Below are 20,011 nucleotides of genomic sequence, written 5' to 3' on the forward strand. Positions count from 1 at the left end.
AGTATTATATATACAATTGAAGATAGTGCTTGGTCTCTACTCGGTCTACGATCTTGTTTGTATCGAGTTAACATTTTACATGCAAATACGAATAGGAGGTTGCTGATGCTGATCGGCGGTAGAAGGATGTAGGAGACTGGTTGGAGTTTATCGATTGATTGATTGATTGATGATGATGATCTCGGTATCTTTGCTCGTTATCCAGCTCCGAGATCTGGATATCTTATCGTGTTCCGTCTAGTTGAGCTGAATTACGTGGAAACGATTTTGTGAATAGAAGGAGCTGGGAGTGGGACGCGTGCACGGACGTCATGAAGACCGATTAACGAGTTTGTCACGAGTGACGGGCCATCGTTATTCCACGGAATAAATTGGAAGCGATACAATGGGAGCAACATTCATGGATCTATATACCTACGATATCATAATTTAACTTGTCGAGTCGAGGGTTGTTGGGAAATTTGTGTTTTCTGTCCTCCAGCCGATTCTATAAAACAGTAATAGTTACGGGAACGGGAATGAGAACGTTATGTTTTGTACCCTCGATTCAATTTGATGATTGATGGAAAAGTTGTTGCAAAAATCCCGATTGTCGGTTCAATTTATCCAACATGCCAATATAAATAAAACTAAAATGATAAAAAAATATAATAAAACCGCCGGTTTATAAAATATATAGCTGTAATATAAAATAATAAAAGGCTATTATTATTTTTTCAATTCTACTCAATTTAATTTATATTACTAAATGTCAGATTTTACCGCTACGCGGTCTCTACTTTTATTTCTCACAAAATCACTCAACTAAATTACTCATTTTTAGATTATTAAACTCACATTAATAATAATAAAATAATCCAGATTGAGATTAAAAGAAATATCCTTAAAGATATCCAAGGATTGACTTAAAAAATTGTCTCTTTATTTTGCTCTGAAAGGCTTACGTGAATCAATCAACAGGATAAACTGTCTCAGTACAGACAACGGATAAATATATAATACAAGAGGTACTTTGTCGTCTTAGCCTGAGACTTTGGCTCTTAACTTATTTATTTCTGGCGCTTTTCTCATAAGCCGAGACTCGTATCACCACACGTGTTATTATAGTTTATTTGTACTCAGGATATCGACATCGACGGCAAGTCGCTTAATGCCTTCCACGAGCTTACTTACTTTATTTAGTACTTAACCTCATCGGTTTTCTTTTTACTTATTATTTATTATATTTATTATTTATATATAGCATTTATTTATTTTTTATTTTATTTGTGCCAGTCGTATTACACTGAAGATATGTACAAAATGATGAGCGATACCAGGAGGCAGCTTGAGGATAAAATAGGCCCTGCTGTTCCTGTTTGCATCGCTTCTGGACGTTCACCTGTAACAATCATTTTTATCTATTACATTCTTTTTTTATAGCTTTATTAATTAATATTTATACCTTATTAATTAATAATAATTAATTTTTTAAATTCATTAAGTTCTATAAAATACAATTATTCTTGTTTTTAAAATATTCAACTATTTAAATCTTCGAAATTACGCAACTTACCGATAAAAAATTTAAATATAAAAATCAAAGGGTCAAATTTTGAGGGATTTTTTCCAATTTAAAAAAAAAAAATTTTCACGGGATTACTTTTTATCCTTAAAAATATTTTCAAAAAAAAAAAAAAAAAAAAAAAAAAAGGGATAAACCAAATTTAAAAATATATTCATAGAAATAAAACAGAGTTAGGATGATGTTTTGGTATCGATAAATCCCAGGCAATCACAACACAAAGAGACATAAGCTTTGAGATTTACTGTATCATTTTCGAGGAATAAATCACATAAAAGAGCCCATCCCACAATATATATATATTCATGTATTACCAATTTCGTTGCAACAATATCACCTTTATTGGCATATGATATCAGGATATCGCAAATACCAACAAAGATATTGTTGATTCTCTCTCTCTCTCTCTCAGAAGGATCTCCGGGGGTTATATTGCGCCTAGTAACCACGATAAATGACAGAAAGAATATAAACCCGAACTCGAACCGGGCAAAGCAATTTTAAAATGTAAAAAAGTAATTGAGAAACGCGCAGCACACACGGATTCTATAAATTTTTTATCAATATATTCTCCGAGGAAATTTCTTAAGTCCAGCATAGTGAGTAGTGAGTACTGAGTAGTGGTACCCACAGAAGATGTACGGTTCTGAGAATGGAGAATGGAAAGAGCGCCAGTAGTAGACCTCGGGGAATTGCATAAAGCATCCTCCATCCTCGATTCCTTTATTGTATCCCCAGATTCACACACACAACTAGAGCACCCACCAACATCAGGTCTCCTGGAGCCAAAGTCCTGCATTGTCGAATATAAACCCAAAGACTTTCACAACTACACGCCTTAGCCTCGGCTTCACTCAGAGTAATATTATAAAGCGTAGATTAGGTTAGGTAGGGCCCAACCCTAGGTCCGTGCCGCGTGGCTCCATAAAATGAATCGAAATGCAATTTCCTTCACGTTCGTGCCATATCTACGAGCAGTACTTGAACTCCTAGCCCGTAAATCCGATGATTCTTATACTCTGTTCTACTCCCTTTATGTTCCCTTTATTTAAACGCCTTTCGCCTTTCGACATTCGACATTCGACTCAGCATTTTTATCCCTCACTGGGTTACTCCATCACAATAGACTCGTCTGACTTTATTTATTTTAACTACTTTATTAAAAAAAAAAAAAAGTAGTAAAAACTATTTTTTATTTTCTTATTTAATATCTCAGACTTAACTCTCTAGTAGTGAGAAGATTTAGCGACCATTCGCCGTCTGTTGGAAATTTTCACTACTAAATTTTTTCAAAAAACTGCACATGGATTTATTAGACCCAATAAGCTCTAATATAGAATTATTTTTAAAGATAATTATAAGAGTAAAGCTTTATTTATTTTAACTACTTTATTAAAAAAAAAAATAGTAAAAAATATTTTTTATTTAATATCTTAAACTTAATTCTCTAGTAGTGAGAAGATCTGTTGGAAATTTTCACAACTGAATTTTTTGGAAAAACTAAATATGGACTTAATAGACCCAATGAGCTCTAATATAGAATTATTTTTAAAGATAATTATAAAAGAAAAGCTCACCATTGACAACGTGAACTCGGATGGACGCAGTGTTGGCGTTGCTGGGCTTACAGCTGTACTCGCCCGAGTCGGAGGGCTGTGCCGTCTGTATGAGGAGCCAGGAGGTGGTGACATCAGTTCCTTTTTCCGTTATCACAGAGACACCTCCTCTAGGACTGTCGTAACTAAGGACGTTGCCGTCGTAGTACCAAAAGATGTAGGCTGGGGGTTCTGAGCTGAACTGTATCGCACATGTCAGGTTTATCGTGCTCCCGGCACCCACGTACAGTTCCGGACCACCGAGAATCGTTGCCGTGGGAACTGCATCAACAAACAACCCGCTTTCATGTTTACGTCATCAAGTAAACAACGCTGTTTTATCACGGTTAAAGCTTTATCACAATGTCATCTAGTCTCGTCAACTCTAACATTGTACCACTGTCTTGTACTCCATTGTGTTCTGGCTAGTAAACTACTCATCTGTGTGTATCTCTGTTTCTGTTTCTGTTTCTGGTTCTGTTTTCGTTCAATACACACAACATCAAACATCATACCATATTATATCCCATCCCCTAACCCCTATCTTCTATCTGTCTTGTATCGTCTATCGTATATTCTATTATATTGTATTGCGCCCTGTGTATTCTGTATTGTATTGTCTATTGCATTTACTCACCGACGACGTTCAGGTAAAATTGGTGGGACTTTAACGGGATCGTTGATATTTGACAGTCGTAAATACCCTGGTCGCGCTCTTGGGCCCATTTTATGCACAATGTCCACTCAGACCACTCGCTGTTGTGCCCCGTGTTTTGTCTATGCAGGGCCTGAAATCGCTGGTCACTCGTATAAGTGTACGCTCCCGTTGTTAAAATGTGGATATCTCTTAATCGCACCCACGAGACCTAAACAGAAAAAAAATTCGTATAAAATTAACAAGAATTTGTAATTAGCAGTTTTTATATTAAAGGTAAAAAAAAAGTTTATTAAATTTATTCTTAATTAAATCAAGTTCAAATATTCTCTTAAAATAACATTGTATAACCATATTATCTAAATGTAGAGTAACTTTCTTAATAACATCAAGGAAATTTGCTAGTTTAAAAACGTGAGCAAATATTAAATTGTAATTAAAAGCAAATATGTATTAAAGAGAGATAATAATGATAATGAGTACCCCAGAAGTGAAATTAATTTGAAATGATCTAGTTAAATAGGATAATAAATATTTTATTAGAACAGTAAGTAGTTGAGAAGTATTATCCCGACTATTAAGTACTTCGGGTTATGACTCCGGGATTTAATAATTATGATTATGAATATGAGAGTCAATAATTATGGATTAATACGTCAATATACGTGCCAGGGGAGCGAACATCTCTCAAACAGTTTGACGTAACTCGAGTAGTTTATCAGCCAACTATCGTACTTAGTGCTATTACGTAAAAAATAGTTTTGAAAAAAAAATTTGATAAATGAATAATATTTAAATATTAAAAGAATAATTGGTTATTAGCATATTAGTTGGTAATTTATATCTCGAGGATACCGATCTGAAATTTGATCATGACGGGATAAATAGTTTGGCGTGACACCGGTATTCGCGATAAATTTTTCAGATAAACGTTTTTAAACTCTCTACGCTCGGAATAATATTATTATATCTAGCGAGGGTAAGAATGAAGGGGGGTGAGAGAATTAATTTTATTCCAACGAACAGAGGGAGAATTATCCGCATGAAATTATACAATAACAAATAAAATAACGGGAGTAAAATTGGCTGCAAGTGAGAATCTAAGAATATAGGAAAAAGGGGAAGGAGAAAGAGGGTGTAAATATTGAGAGTATGGCTCGCTCGGTACCCATCGAATAACTATTTGAAATATCGATGCATACCGAGTGCTCTTGAGGTCGAATATCGAGGAACGTTGCGTCAAGATGAACCCCTCAGGATTCTCAAGTATTTTCCACATTGAGGACGTGCGTCAGAGTCTTTTCCAGGATCAGAGGAGCCTTTATATACCAGTTGCGACTAAACTCACCGCTGGTGCATTTTCAACACACCGGCCATTAATATTCCACGGCGCTCTCGGTATATTGCCTGGTGACTGGTGATTGGTGACTGGTGACTGGTGACTGGTGCGCAATCCGATTTTAAACGGATACGAGTCGGGTGTCGGGTGTTGGGCGACAAAAATTCAACCGATTCGATCAATGAATTCATGCGGAGCCCAATCCTCTTCTCTTCTCCTTTACATTCTTTTCTTCTCTTTTTCATATCAATATTAAATAAATATGTAGATATTTATTCATAAATACGTAACATTGCAGAGTCGGTTCTTTTGCGATGGTCTAAATTTTACACTTTTTAATGTAAATTAACCACCGATGGCAAATATTTTATCACTTTTTCATCCTCATTTTATTTAGATACTTGTTAGTACTCAAACACGAAATTCGATGCAATGTTTATACGTTCGCTTCGTTATTTACCTAATAATATGTATTTTTTTACCCATGGATAAATAGACCGATCGTTGTATTATTAGTAGAATATTTTATTTTTAAATCAAGACTAGTTGTTAATTTTATTTTTTTATTGAAAAATAACTACACATTATATTTACTGTTTATTCAAAAATTTGTACAGAAATAAATTTTTTTTTATTTTTAATCCAGAGTGAAAAAATATTTCTTATATTATAAAAAATAATAGCTGACACTTTAAAAGAATTTATTAATTTTTTTTTTTTGTTCAATAAAAATTATCAAAAAAATTTTAAATAATTCAAAATAATAATAATAATTCTCGAATATGAATAGAGTGAAATTTGAATGCAAAATCAAGAGTATTTGTCTCGTTATTACAAAATGTACGTGATATTACTATTTCACTAAATTAAAATTTAATATCATCAGTACAGTGATGCTCACTATTTAGCGACCTATAACACTTTTAGTTACATAATTCCACAGCAAGCATAACCACTGGCAACAAACTAAACTATTCACTTGCTCCATGAACCGATTATAACTCTGTTAAATCTATTCATTCAAAATCAGCGAACAATTACGATATTAAACTTCAAATATAAATACTGAAGAGAAATTATTGATAGCAAAATGTTATTTTAGTAAATTTCGAATGAAACACCATTAAACTGAGTATTGAAAATAATAACAAACAGAATTTAATTGAAATATACTATAAAGTATAAAAATAATTGAATAAAGTCCGGGTGTTTCGTTCTCGTGTATCGAAACTTTTTATTAACATTATTCATTATACATATATAGTATTTAAATTCGCATGTTCGCTTTAAACCCAGTTACGGAGCTTTCCAATCCCGACAGCAGAGACATGCCGAATAAATTAAATGGGTAGTTTTTTATTTCAAATAATCTGACATCAAAGTTATTTATAAGTTAGCATATATGATGGCTTTTCGACCTGCTTCTGTATTTTTTTTTTTTTTTTTTTTTTTTTTTAATAATAAAAATGGAAATCAAATTTTTTTTTTTATTTTTGCACTTTGTTTATCAAAATCTGGAAAATTATTGTATCAATACTCAGTTGACGACCGGTAAATTAGTTACATTGAACCAATAAATGTCGAAAAATAAACTGATGGAGCATAAATGTGTTGATTTTTGCCTCTCGAAAAATCTATTATTTTTATTGTTATTTCCAGTTACTGTTCAGTTGTTCGTTTCATTTTATTCGTAAAAATATGAACAAAACTGATGGTGAATAAAAACAGAGGACTAAACAAAGTTCCAGTGCGTAAAATTTGATTATAAAGAGCAATTTTTATTTAAATTATAACCTATTGTAACTAACCAGAGTATTTAATAGAGGATAGTCAATGGATTACGCGGCTCATTCAGCCGTAAAGTTAAGCCCTCGAGCAAAGATATCATTAACTATATGTATATAAATATATATAACTACGACTAGGAAGCCCAAGGCCGTTACCACTAAGTAATCTTTAGCTCTCCACTCTTATTATACCTAATTTTACTTTGAAATTTTTCCAAAGGCCATTTATAAAAAAGCTCGGAGCTTAATGAGTTCGTGATAAATTAAAAAAAAAAAAAAAAGAAAAAAATAGAAAGGCTAGCGGTGAATTAATTTTAATACATAATCGGAGCGGGAATTTCGTTTTCGAAATTTACGGACAGAGTTATCGGGGTTAGTCGAGTCGAGTTGAGTCGGAACGAAACCGAGAACCGAGTATTGACAAAATAGAATTGTAGCAACAGACCTGAGCGTCGATAAATGTCCAATTGGGTTGATGTAATACTGTTATTTCTCGATAATTACTTTTCACTTTACACTTTACTACTCTGCCGGGTACTCTGCAGTTATACTAAATCAATTATATTATATTGAAAGGGTAATTTCATTTCGTCGCTTACTTTACGCATTTAATTGATTTAGATTGTTTTTTTAAGCGACAAACACTCGCTGGTGAATTTTAATTCCGAGCTGTCATTTGATAGGGTTTTTTAATCAACTGTTTAGTTACGAGTTCGTTGTACTTTATGTAATTATAAAAAAAAATTGATTTATACAAATTTTACATTTCTTTTTAATTGGTCTATTTTTTTTTTTTTTTTTTTTTTTTAGATAGTCCAGCGGCTAAAGTCGGAAATCGTGAGGATGGAAAAAAAGTTGTCGCGGTCGAGACGACTTTGTAGCTCTGGTTTATCGGAAAAATAATTAAACTATTTGTCTGCTTAGGAAAACTGTCATTACCGTGAATTTATAAATTTGTCTGATAAAAAAGGTAATTAGTATTTTAGAAAAATCTTTACTAGTATTTTAAGTAAATAGTTATAATAATACTTTATCAGAAAAATTCATGAAAACCTTAAAAATAAATTTATAAATTGGCTGAATAAAAAATATAATTAGTATGTTTTATAAAACTGAACCCAAAAAAAAATAAAAATTGGTTCTATTAATTTTTCAACTTGTAAAAGCTTACAACGTCCGCCCGATTCCTCACGTAGTCGAGTAATGAGCTCATTAATACTAATAAATTTTCTGACCGATAAACCCTTCGGCAGTCTGAACCTGAACTCGAACTAGGCTATAAAATTTCATTACCCTCGAATTGTGTTCGGAGGTTTGAAAAGTTCGAAACACTGCTGGATAAACTCTCTAGGTTTCTGTAATTTTTCTTTATTTACCTCCGAAGAGAAAAAATTCTTATAATTTACTTCTCTAACTAAATCATCCCTTCGAGATTTTTTTTTTTTTTTATTTCAAGACTAATGAATACTATTTCTATTAATAAAACACCCTTTTGGTTTAAATTTAACCGACTAATTAGCCTGAATATTTAATTTTAATTAGTAAAAAATGGGCTTAACTTGGTTAAAAATAAATGAAAAAGAAAAAAGACTCACAGTTTTATTCCCGAGATGTCTGACTCGACAAGTGAGATAAGCAGTCTTGCCTATGAGCGCAGTGACATTAGTGGGCTGGTTAAAATCGAAAGTGGGTTCGGGTTTGGTTTTGATGCCGATCGAGTGATCAATCATCTGTTGGCGTGGCCTCCCTTGTCCGGGGTGTCGCTCGAGCTTCTCCATCCCATCATTCAGGCTCAGTGTGTCTGAAACAGAGAACACGGGGCTGGTTAGCTTCAATTAGCCGGAAGCCGCCTTTGGACAGAAAGACAAATAAAACAAAGGGAAGGGTTAATATTTTATTAAAGTTCTTTTGAATCTTCTGGGTGCCGGTTGAAAATAAAATTTTAAATTATCAAATAAAAGCCTAACATGTGTTTGCTCAGCAAGCTCGACGAGCTCGGCACTTGAATCCAGAAGAGAAACCAGAATTCTCATTAGTCGCAAGAGTTACTGTCGAGAAAAGCGCTGATCCAACGAGTAGGTCGAGTTCGCGATTCGCATTCGAGTTTAAGAGCAGACCAGAGAACCCGGGGGGAGACTCGAGGAGATCGGCCAAAGCTCCAGGATACTCCAAGCAATTTACTTGGTAACGATAAAAAATAGAAATAGAAAAAGACCGAGACGGAGATGGATAATATAACGAGCACACGTTATATTTCTCCACAACTGTCTCTACGATGAGGGATGAATAAGAAATATTTTAAATAAAAAAATATATTGACGAAGACGCATGAAATAATCATCGTTGGGTACATCCAGCTTTTTCTACCTAAACTCCATCGTATGAAATGAGATTTTCGTTTTCTACAGTTCAGTAAGCTTTAGCTTTAGCTTTTGCTTTTAGCAGATTAAATTCATTTTTATTGATAAATTTATTTTATATTTTTGATTCAAAATCATTTGTATTTAAATTATTTCAGCGATTTTCAGGACAAAAGAAATTTAATTTTTTCATTTAATAAATTTATTTATGTAAAGTGGAATTTAATAAAAAGTTATGACTATTTTTACTTTAAATAAAAATAATTTATCAAGAGAAATTTATTTAAATGAAAAATATTTTCATATCAGTAATATCTGTATTTATTTGCCGATAAAGTATAAGCTTCTTTCAGTTATACTATATTAAAAATTTTTTTATAGTAATAAAATATTTGTAAAATATGAAATAATTTTAAAAATTTTCTTTAGTAAAAAGACTGATAGTTTATTTACAGAATTAAAAATATTTAACAAAAAAAATTTTTTGCTTCTGTTTTAAACGAATTTTTCATAAAACCTAGACATTTTTTAAGCAATAATAATTTATAAGCTTTCAAAAATTAAATCCGACAATATAAATATTTTATTCCATTATTTTTTAAATACTTTATAATAAAAAGACCTATTTTTTTATGGTTGTAATTTATTCGATAAAAAGACGAGAGTAAAAAAGGAAATGTTAAACTGTTTTTTCAGCAAATAAATTTCTTTGAGTGAATAAAAATTTTTCAACAGCAATTTAATATTATAAGAGTCAATATCACATGCACTTGATCGCAATACGTCATTGAGTATTCGATGAAATTTGAATTTTCAAGTGGCGAATTGATTGATCGTCCTTCCTATCGAGACCAGAGAAAATAAAGGGAGCCGTGACATTTTTTTATTATTTCATTTTTTTAAAACATAATTCAAACATTTAACTTTATGATTGACTTTTTGAGCATCTATTTATATTTCACCGTCGCTCCAATAAAATTAATAATGTAGATGGAAAGATGGAATAAAATTTAACAATGTTTTCCCGGTTTTGCTTCGGTTTCACAGATATCGGATGCCAGATAACGAATAATGGATATCATTTAAAAAGGGGTTCAGTAATTGGACCGAGTATTTTTTATCTCCGGACATGGATATCCGGCGTACTATCTGACCGCCTTATTACTCATAAGCCGGAGAGTCAGAGAGTATCGATTACAGAAAGCATAATTGCACGAGTCTCATCAGGGATGCGGAGAGTAATTTGCGCTGCCAGCTAACATAAATTAACATTAGGATCCTGGAGCTTGACAACCTTGGCACACACATGGGACATTTAACTCCCGCTCCACTCTCTATTACTTCTCTATATCTATATATCTCCATATCCATGTTACACATTTCTAACCCCGGAATATTATTAGCTTGCGTTTATAATTAAAAAACATCTGAGCTTATTTATTGCAACATCGTAGGAGAATTTAGGCCTCCGATAAATCGATTTAAATTTTTATTTTATTTTTCCTTTTATTTAAATTGCGGCCAACTATTGACTGGAAAAAGTTTGTCGGAGCTTTTTATAGGAAATTTATTTTTTATTAAAATTTATGAGAACTTTTATTTATATTGTTATTTGGAGAATTTTTTATATTTTTAAAATTCAATATAATAAAAGTATTACGGAGAAAAATTAATTATACTACCTACTATACAAAAATAGTAACTCCTACTATTTAAAATGGTAATAAAATTAGTAACAAAATAATATATGGTATCATTGACAATTGTAATAGTTACTATTAATAATGGTAACGATTACTATCGAAAATAATAATTGTAATTATTATAAATTATAACTGTTACAATCGAAGATGGTAACTGTAACCATCTCAGATTGTAAAAATTCTGAAAGAAAAAATAATATAAATTTATTTAATTAAATCCTTTATTTACATCCATATTTTAACTAATGTACATTTTTTTCTTTGAAATATTTAAATATTTTAAATTCCCTTCAAATTTTTTTTTTTTTTTTTTTTTTGAAAATTTGATTTTTTTGAAGATTAAAATTTTTTTTTTTTGAAATTTTAATTTGAATTTTATTGAAAATTTTGATTTTTTTTTGGAAATTTCAAATTTTTTTTTGAAAAATTTGGCGCTGAAATTTGTTTTAGACAAATAAAAATTTAAATATAAATTCAATCCGAATTTAATCCCGATTTTTTGTGCACTACACTGCACTACAGCTGCTTTTAGTTTATTCAGAAATGCATCTAAATTCTTAATTTTTTAAATATTTTTTACTAGCTTAAATAGTAGTTATTATTATAACTGATGGTGAATGCAACCATCAGGTTATATTAGGAATTACGATTTTAATATTAGTAGTAACTAATTAAAATAATAACAGTTATTATTACTGATTACCATCAGGATGGTAAATACTACAATTCATATGGTTTACTTGATTATTTAAATAATATTTACTACTATCGTATTCAGTTAATAGATTTTAATATAATTAGATAACAAACTCTACTATAAAATTTTCTTCGTGTAGTTAATATTTATTTAGTTATTTTAAATATTTAAATAATTTTTTTTTACAAACTATAAAAAAAAATCACTTTTGACTGACTCAAGGGTTCGCCCCTTGATTTTAAAATCCTCAAGTGGTATAATTATTCAAATAAATTATCCGTGACAAGTGAAATAAAGCTCACGATTTTTTACAAACCAAAAATTTATGTTAAATTATCACGGGAGGACAAAATAATTCGGTTGAAAGTCAAGGTAATTATTTGAAATTAGCGTTAAAAAAAAAAAATAAATAAAGAAACAGAGATAAAAAAGTAGCGATAACAGTAAATAAAATTTGTTAATCACGAAGTTGACAAAAAATAAATAACGGCGCTGAGCTTGGGGGGTTATAAACTAAAAATAATAGAGAATAATTTGTTAAATTTATAATTAACTATTCAGATTGTCGTGATCACGTTATTCTGTGCGCTGATGACATGCTCGTAAATGTCGGACATTTGTTAGGGGCACATAAATAGAGAAATAGAGAATAGAGCGAATACCGAGTCATACAAAGCAGAGAGTATCAGGTCGATGACGATGGTACGACACCAGGGCCAACACATAAACAATTACACCTGAGCTTTCGACTCACCGACATCCACGAGGTCATAAGACCCGCTCGTAAATCTTTCATTTAGTTTGTTGGATTCCCGCTCTGAGTAGAAACGATCGTTGCATCGATTTAATTCGTATCTACCGACTTAATACGCTAAAAAAAAAACACTTTCAGAAATTCCAAAATTAAATATCCCAGCGCAGAAAAAAAAAAAAAACAAACTGGAGAGAAAGTATCGAGGGAAGAGATTTCCGAGGATAAGCCCCTCAGGACCTACGCTATCTGCTATCTACTTTTAAATATATATGTATAAAGTTATCGGAGCTCTTCTTTGGTTCTCTTCTTTACAAGCAAAGCTCTACTTGGGTGCGCGTCGTTACCCTCACGAGGATTTGAATATTTAGATCGCGCTGAGATTTCGCAACAAACTTTTTTTCTCTTTCAAGTGATTGCCCGAAATAAAGTTTATAAAAAAATACTAAACTTTTAAAGGAGATTATTATTCAATATTTTTTATTGAAATTTTCACCGGCAATCCCTTCACCCGAGGTACTCGTTACTTTTTTAATATAAATGATAAATTCATCCCCGATGAACTGAGGAAACATATTGTTAAATAAATATCAAACTCTCGTAAGGCCTCAGACTGGTTTTATCGAAAAATTATGTCATTTATCTAAATATATATACGCTAAAGTTTTATTTATAATTTATTTTTGTAAAAGTGTCCGGATAAATGCGTAAGCAGGTCGAGGGTGCTTCTTTTTAACTTAAAGCAATGCAATTAAAAAAAACTCTGTGCAATATTTTTAGTTGTGTCGTAAATTCATTTGCTCGTTAATGAGAGCAAATTATTTTATTACAAGCATCTTTTATTATTTTTATTTTTTTTACATCAAAGATTTTTATTGCGATGCAGTCGCCACTGAAATTTATTTTTTCAAGAGCTTTTTTATTATTTTACAGGATTAATTGGAAACTGTTAAAAAATTTGTGAGTTTAATTGCTGCATCAAATCATTAATTAATAAAAAAATTATTTATTAAAATCAGAGTAATTTCTGTAAATTATTTTACGGTGGAAAAATATTTTAATTAAATTCCCGTTGAGCAATCAACTTAAAATTAGATTCAATAAAAAAAATTTTAATTTCCGAGCGGAAGATAAAATAGTGAGTGATGTAAAAAAAAAAAAAAAAATTATAAAATAAAATTCCTAGTTAATAAATTTCTGTAGTACCTTTGAATGTACATTTATCGCAATATAAATCTAGCCGTTTAATAAACTCGTTATCAAGATGCGTTCCCATTCCATTTCACCGTAGAAATTTAAAAAGGTTCGTGCACGCAATCGCCAATTGGATTTTTTTTTATTCACTAAAATGTCGATGCAGTCTGTAATCAGGCTCAATAATAACGTGCTTACACACTCGAGCCCCTTTCTCAGAGGTTTGTACGATAAAGCTCGCCTCAACTCACTGAACTAAACTAAAACTAAATCCGCCGTTTAAAATTCGTCTCGAATCTTTATCTCGACAATAACAAACTTCATGACAGTTTATAAATTGGCTCCGTTTAAATTAAATTAACCCCATGATTATATAATTATAATAAATGATGCTGAGAAAGTGAACTGTTTAATCTACTGATAAAAAAATTTTATAAACTGTTGATAATTTATTTAAAAAATTTATTCATTTTTAATAAAAGTTTATTAAAATGGATTATTTTCGTCGTGACATTATTTAAATTATAATTGTCCAGAAAGAAAAAAAAAAAATTAAGAAAAAAGCTCTCATGATTTTCAAGAGTTTATTTGTTTTAAATCATGAAGAAAAATTTTTTATTAAAAAACCCTATCAATGTACTCACAATAGAAAAAATAATGAAACCAACAATTAGCAGCCGCAAGTTTTGTTTCGGGTATTTAATTTCTATTTACTTGAACAAAGGTTCATTAAACGGGAATTTTTTTTTCTTTCGGTACAATTAGCTGTCGCGGATCCTTCTCGCTTCTGACGTCAACAACTTTAAATAATTAGTAACAGCGTTTAATTGGTTGTAATAAAGCCAAAGAATTATAGCTGTTTTCCCGGTAAAACTTTCGTAACCATTGCGTAATTAGACCCTGAGAGGGATCTTTGTAAAATTTATAAACATCAAAGTCATTTTATTAGCATATTTTAATTTTATAACAGCTAATGGACGAAGGAAACTTTTAATAACAATAATAATTAATAATGAATGGAAATAAATAGAGCGGAGATGATGAAAGATAAAAATTACCTTCAGTACACATAAAGAGTATAGCGGCAATAGATAGCCTCGCTTGCCATCTCAAAGCCATTTCGCAACAACTAGGATGATCTCTAAACTTTCTTTTATATTCCACAACACAACAATACTCAAATGACCCACATCCTCTTGATAATTTTCTTCATCCCCAATTCTGAATAACGGGCTCAGTACTTAGCTCTTCCCCCCTCCTCCTCCTTCTCCTCCTCCTCCCTAAAACTCAACTGGGAAACTATAAAACTCAAACTTTAACAAGACTACAAACTACCGAGAAATGACAACACATCCGTACGAGTGTCTCGAGAGCACTTGAGCATTTTCAGAGTCATCTTTTAATGCAAAGTATTCACATTTAGCAAAACACACCGCACTGAAACAAAAAAAAAAAAAAAAAAAAAATAATATTCCTTTTTCTCAAATAAAAAAATAAAAAAAAACTATCACCTAAAAGATCACACCGAGTACATCGATGACCCGGCGGCGTTTGAACGGAATCGGAATATATTATCCGAGGTGGAGTCCTTAAGCCCGTAGATCACTCACGGGAAGTTTGTCTCAGCCCCCGTGTACCCGAGCACACTTGATTGCATTTACACGGATAACTATTGCTGTTACTCAAGTGTAATAAATATAACAAACTCGGTTTATTTTTTATATGTATCCCCTCGGGGGTTTCGGTTTACTTTTTTCAGCTCTTGGCCCAATAAATGAGTACGAGTATGAGTACATTAACAGAACGCTCCAAGGAATAACAGTATATTATCCCATAAATGTAAGTGTAACTTTAACTGTAACAGTAACAGTAACTGGTGTGTCCTCACATACGATAACGGTGGTTGTCACACGTGAATGGTTATTGCCAAACTTTGTTGTTACTTACTATATTATATACTGTCTGGCAACTCAAACAAATTGTCACTCCACTTTATATCCTTTTTTTTTATTTTTATTTTTATTCCTCTAGTTTTATGTACATAATTCCACTAATAAATTAAAACTTGTACTCCGATTTTTAATTAACAAAATTCACTTGCAGAAAATTTTTTTCCACTTGAAATAAAAAGAAATCAGCACATTTTGTTGATTTAAAAATTAAAAAAAAATAATTCAGCTGTTAAAAAAGGAATAAATATTATTGTGAGCGGCTTAATATCCACAAGAAGGTATACATAGCGGGAGTACGCACGACGTCTCGACCCCGAGGCAGATTTACCCTGACTGGGGTGAATCCTGTACGTAAGAGCATGCGCGCTTCCGTTCCATCCCTTGGTAGAGTGGGAGTGGGAAAGAGCAGAGACAGTAGAGAGAACAGAGAAGTAGGCAGGCAGGAGCACCAGCATCTACACGGTGGCTTACACAAAATCATCTGACCTACCACACACCGACGCAAGGGTGAATAGAGGGGGCGAAAAAGCTAGACAATTCGACATACGGGACACATTTCTACGTGTGTCCTATTTATGTGTCATGTTAGTGAATATGTATGGATGTGTATATGTGCAGAAAGCATGACGGGTTCCACGGCCTTACAAGCTCCGAGTAGAGCCGGCTCTAAATCGTTACACGGGGAATCGGAAGCTGCTGGAGAACAATTGTGGTCCGGAACGGTATTAGTGCGACTGTTGATCGAATTTCCTAAATTTCCGAACAGAAACAGAATAACCTGGTATAGGTGCTAGCTGCTAAAGTTGTATACGTTTTTTTTTTATTCACTTTTTCTCTCAGACTTTTGCTTCTCGATGGTATCGACTCTTTTGTACCCTCGAAACTATTTCCATTTATTTTTATTCCCAATTCGTTTTATTTTACGAATAATTGAGACGGGATTTTTTGGCACTAAAGACAAATTATGTTATCGAGTTGAAGCTGGGTGCGCAGAATCGATTTTAGTTTGATTAAAATCCTCCAATCCAGATCAACTTTCCTCTGTTTAAACTCCTTTTTCGTTTTACTTTAAGCTTTTTTAGTATGCCACTGTCTCCCTGGATTGGAACATGCACGCCGCGGATCTACGGATCGACGAATTAGCGGATTAATACTCTATATAGTTATAGAGTTACACAGTTAGACTGTAGTTACCAGAACCGAGAGTTCTTTGACACTTTGCTCGAGGTATATTCGGAAAATACTCGGGAAACTGGATCGGGCTGGGTGCCAATGACGCCCTGGATATGTCCCTAAGCACATAGAATGCTAAAAATTTATCCTGGGATTATTTAAGTAGCCGAGTGTGTCACGAAACACACGTAAATTCCTTTCTCATGACAAGAATTTTGTCTGATTTTTTTGCTTTTTTATTTTATTCTGCATTATTATGTCGTGATATTGTCTTTCAGGTTAATAACTATCGAATTTATTATTATTATTATTATTATTATTATTATTATTATTATTCGATGAAAAAAAAAATTATTGAATTATTTTAGAAAAATACAATTATTTGTCTGTCTAAAGAGATATTAAACCTTCTATTAAAAAAAATTTATAATAATAATAATAATAATAAAGATGATAATAATGATAAGCATAGCGTGCAATGAGAACAAGAATGAAAACACTCGACTATAAAAGAAAAAAATAAATAAATAAATAAAAAGCAAACGGGAATAAAATAATGAAACATTGTTTATAAATAATATAGTTGAGTTTGTAAATTTATTAATGGATCGTAGAAAATATAGAGGGTGGGTGAATTTCATTCGCATTGCAGAAAAGTTATACGAGTGGTAGAAAAGATAAATTTACGTAATTATGTTATTATACGGAAGCGGATAAAATTTTTGGAAATAAATCTGCGGAGAATTAGCTTGTACGGATAGAGCAGTACAAGCTTGTGGCAACGTTTTATATTACCAGAGGAGAAAATAAAAAATAAAAGAATTGAGAGACTGGAAAGGAATAGGGAGGAAAAAATGTTTAAAAAGTAAAAAATTATATTACCTAAAAATTTAAGCGCGTGACAACTCGCGACTTGCTCGGTTGTAAATAATGCTTCGCGTGACGTTCGTGCCTTCTCTGTTCGTGGATTCAGCCATTCATCAGCTGCGCATAACTGGCACGTAACGAAGATAACGATAAACGGCGAAGCGTATACTGGATAGTTATACTCTCCTCTCTCTTTATATGTATAAATATAAATCTACACAATACTAGTTCTGCAAACTTGTGTGTTGCCTCTGTTTTGTCTGCAAAAAAGGTATATTATATTCCTCTGTCGGCGAAAGGCTAGGCGCATCAAATATAATGACCTACGTACAACACACAACACACAGACAGACAGTAACATGCTTGCTCAGCTCATCAGATTATTCTCATCGTGATTATTCTTTTTTGTGTCAATAGCAAAACATTTTTAAGTCGTTTTGCTTGGACCATTTAAGAAAAATTTTGTCTCATTATTTATTTTATTCTTAAAAAATTAATATTTTGCTACTTTTTCTGTAATAAAAATGAAATATTTTTTTTTATAAAACCATATTTGTTTTTCATTAAAAGATAAATTTAAAACTGAACCTGAATTTTTTCTGCGCGGAATTTTTATTTTTCAAAAATTATTTCCTAGTGTCTGAAACCCGTCACTGGTATCTCAGTGTAAAATGTCAGGGTACGATAAAAAAAATATCGTTCTAAGCTTGAAATATGTACTTTTTAAATCTTCCATGATTGACTGCTTGGGAAATATTTTTTTTTTTTTTTTTCATATTTTTCGACAAATAAACGAAATTTTCCATTTTTTTTAAACCTGTTACATAAAAAAAAAAAGTTTTTTGATCTATTGTGATAAATTCAGATAAAAACTCATTCTTTAAACTACGATTTCCATTTTTTTAATTGAATACGTCAATTAGTTGCAGTTTTATTGAATGACAGAAAAAAAAAGTAATTTTTTCGCTAAAATCGATGATACAAGCTTTTATTGCAGTTCGTTTGAAAGTTTTGACTGCGAGTTTTACATTGTAATTAATTTATTGCTCTAAAAATTTTTTTTGATGCTCAAAATGTAATTGTATTGCAATTAGTTGGTCATTTTTAGAAAATTTAGCAATTATTTTTCTCTAATTACTTATTCAATGTAAAATGAATTGAATTTTTTTTTTTTTTAGAAATAACTGACTATGAAAAAAGATAATTTTATTTTCTAATTATAAATTTTTTTCAAAACTGAAAACTCTAATAGCTGCATAGTTTAAAATCGAGTTTCAGCGGAGTAAAAATAATGAACTTTTGGGAAAATCCAAGACAGAGTAACAAAGTACTGAAGGATAATAAGATTCTGTCTACGGGTGTGAGTGTATGAGTGCATAAGTGTGTGAGAGAAAATCAGGAAGAGTTACTTAGCGGTAAAGGAACCAGAAAACTCTATATCCCAGGGGACTTGAGTTAGCTGTTTCTGGTGTAGCTGGTAACGGGTGAGAGCGGCGACTCGTTGTCGCTTACCCGGTCGACGCAGGGTGTGCGGGTGCACGAGCTTCCCTTAAATTACTCTGTACATTAAATCACCCGCAGAATCATAATTTAATGTTTAATTATCAAGTTTGACGTAAAGTGCAAATAGACACTATTTTGGCTTGTACATAGCACATCGCACATAACTACTTGAGCACACATTTCTCTCTCTAAATATATATACATATATGAGCCAATCCTACGTGACGCACCAACGGATGTTTATCCGCTGATTAACAGCCAGAATTATTGCAAAAGTTCAATTAACTCTAAATACCCAGTGTAGTGTTTATTAATACCGGCATTAAATCACCGGCGAGCTTCGAGGAGTTATTGTAATATGATTTTAATTATTACCAAACAATCAACTCCGAGGTCAATTAATTCTCGAAAATTTTCCGAGCTTCTAGCAATAAAGTTTAATTATGTTTATTGCCAAGGTCCATGGGGAGTTTGAACGAAAAAAATATTAAAAATTAAACTAACAATTGTTCGAGAGGCAGTAAAAGCAAATAGACTGGGAAAAATTAATTAAAAAAATAATTAAAAGAGAGTGAGTTGGGAAACTATGCGGGATAATCGTGTGTAACCTCGAGTGTATAAATTAATCGGAGATTCCGTGGATTCTGGATAGTGGATGAACTTACCTGAGGAAAGACCTCGATACAACTCAGTAGTTGGCTCCTATCCGTTGCTTTATTCGTCTATAGTCTGATGGTCTACAGTCGGTGGGTGGATGGCGCCCTCGATCGGCTTGTTAACCAATCAACCAACTCGCGAATAGTTCGTCCTGCTTTTCACCGTTCCCGCAACCACCGCACTTTCTGCCGGATATGTATACAACGTGAACTAC

At 32.0% G+C, this 20,011-nt stretch overlaps 1 protein-coding gene across 2 annotated transcripts; it reads right to left on the minus strand.

The window, feature by feature from the left end:
• Positions 1-228: 228 nt before the first annotated feature.
• On the minus strand, positions 229-15,736 carry LOC123263090 (zwei Ig domain protein zig-8-like). 2 transcript variants are annotated; one of them, XM_044725628.1, is made up of 6 exons: positions 15,157-15,736; positions 14,704-15,082; positions 8,536-8,741; positions 3,797-4,025; positions 3,142-3,441; positions 229-1,381 (listed from the first exon to the last, which is right to left on the minus strand). In XM_044725628.1, exons 2-6 carry the CDS (start codon positions 14,762-14,764, stop codon positions 1,281-1,283), a joined length of 897 nt encoding a protein of 298 aa, XP_044581563.1. In that variant the 5' UTR covers positions 14,765-15,082; positions 15,157-15,736; the 3' UTR covers positions 229-1,280. The 2 variants fall into 2 exon arrangements, with proteins under 2 accessions (XP_044581563.1, XP_044581562.1); XM_044725627.1 differs by having other exon boundaries at positions 14,704-15,736.
• Positions 15,737-20,011: the final 4,275 nt, after the last annotated feature.

Source organism: Cotesia glomerata, linkage group LG4 (assembly GCF_020080835.1).
Source record: "Cotesia glomerata isolate CgM1 linkage group LG4, MPM_Cglom_v2.3, whole genome shotgun sequence".
Taxonomy (NCBI): Eukaryota; Metazoa; Arthropoda; class Insecta; order Hymenoptera; family Braconidae; genus Cotesia; species Cotesia glomerata.

What these genes read in the sequence shown, in the direction of transcription:
- LOC123263090 (XM_044725628.1), bottom strand. Translation starts at nt 14,764, where the DNA reads ATGGCTTTGAGATGGCAAGCGAGGCTATCTATTGCCGCTATACTCTTT. An exon ending in ATTTTACCTGAACGTCGTCG is followed by an intron (nt 3,442 to 3,796) that starts GTGAGTAAATGC and finishes TTGTTGATGCAG; the next exon opens with TTCCCACGGCAACGATTCTC. An exon ending in CCGAGTTCACGTTGTCAATG is followed by an intron (nt 1,382 to 3,141) that starts GTGAGCTTTTCT and finishes TGATTGTTACAG; the next exon opens with GTGAACGTCCAGAAGCGATG.